General features: G+C 36.3%; 1 protein-coding gene across 1 annotated transcript; it reads left to right on the top strand.

Moving 5' to 3' along the window:
- On the top strand, positions 1–453 carry LOC139869172 (putative F-box/LRR-repeat protein At4g15060). Its single transcript, XM_071857494.1, has one exon. The coding sequence runs from the start codon at positions 1–3 to the stop codon at positions 451–453; it is 453 nt and encodes a 150-aa protein (XP_071713595.1).
- Positions 454–1,436: the final 983 nt, after the last annotated feature.

Here is a 1,436-nt window from a genome sequence, read left to right as displayed (position 1 = left end):
ATGTCGGATGATGTACTTGTTTTGATACTGGCTCTTATGCCTGTCAAGGATGCGGTGGCTACTAGCAGTCTTGCTACAAGATGGAGATACGTGTGGCAAAATTTAAGGCAATTAAACTTTTATGGTCCCGAACATTTTTGTAATGGGGTGAGGGTGGCTAGTTTAGATGAGGAAGAAAGGGAGAAGTACATTAACCAGGTGAACTCAGCCATCCGAAGCTACAAACACCCAAAAGTTAAGGACCTCCGGATCCGTTATGGTTTGAATCGCAACCATAAAAAAGTTATTGATAATTGGCTTGAATTTGCAGTTGTAAAGAAAGTTGAGTTTCTTGAACTGGATTTGCTTTCTATTTCCGATAATTACGATTTCCCACGGAGATTTACGTCTAAAAAACTTATATTGAAAAATGTTAATTTGACGAAAGAAATATTTCATGAATTAATAAAGTAGTCTCCACTACTTGAGATGGTATCAATCCATTACCCACGATACCTGGATCATCTTGAAATTGATGGACAAGCTCGTTACCTAAAACGCTTTGAAATACAGGAAAATTATTATCTTAAATCGATCTGTTTATCTAATCTGGACCTTGTATCGTTCACCTGCAAAGGTTTCCATATAGATTTACGTCTTGCTCATCTTTCAAAACTTAAGGAACTTGATATTAGTTTTTTAAGTTTCAATGATGTGTTCAACCAGATTTCGTCTTTTGCTTTGTCCCTGCAGTATCTTTCCATAAACGTGGATGAACCCGAGGTTAGTGTCTCATAGTTTGGACGTGTTTAGAATTCAATCATTGATGGAAATATTTATGATGCTGTTATATGTTTTTGTAGGATTTTTCAATAATTGACTCTGTTCCCGAGTTACCAAATCTGAAGAAATTGAGACTCGCAGTTGGTGGTAGCAACGATGATTGTCTTCTATTTTTGGCTTCCGTATTGAATGCATGTCCAAATTTGGAGACTTTTTCTATTAGGGTACTCACGCAATGCTCAATTAAGCTATCTTACTTTTTATATAGCATATATGTTAAACAATTTAACAAGGGTGTGGATCTTTTTTCAGCCATGTTGGACTTCACCAATCATAAGAAGGAAGAAAGCAAGGGATGCTACTAATCCCCATAAACACCTCAAGCTTGTTGAAATCACCAAATATAAGGGTCGAAAATGTGACTTTGAACTTGCTGCATATATCATACAAACTACTGTGTCACTCAAGAAAGTTGTGATTGCAATTTCAAATGATTCTACGATGAAGCAAGTTTTGCATTCTCGTGCTAAGCTTATCGAATCAATTAAGCCTAAAGGTGTGGAGTTGGTCATTGTCTAATTCTCCTTTCAACATGTCAGTAAGCTTAGTACTGTTAGTGTATAATCAGTGAACTAAGTACATTAGACTTTGGTAGTTATTAAAGAGCTGGTACG

Source organism: Rutidosis leptorrhynchoides, chromosome 9 (assembly GCF_046630445.1).
Source record: "Rutidosis leptorrhynchoides isolate AG116_Rl617_1_P2 chromosome 9, CSIRO_AGI_Rlap_v1, whole genome shotgun sequence".
Classification (NCBI taxonomy): Eukaryota; Viridiplantae; Streptophyta; class Magnoliopsida; order Asterales; family Asteraceae; genus Rutidosis; species Rutidosis leptorrhynchoides.
The sequence above is the reverse complement of the archived record's forward strand: the minus strand, read 5'-3'. Positions and strand labels throughout refer to the sequence as shown.

Coding starts and splice junctions, on each gene's coding strand:
- LOC139869172 (XM_071857494.1), top strand. CDS start 1: ATGTCGGATGATGTACTTGTTTTGATACTGGCTCTTATGCCTGTCAAG.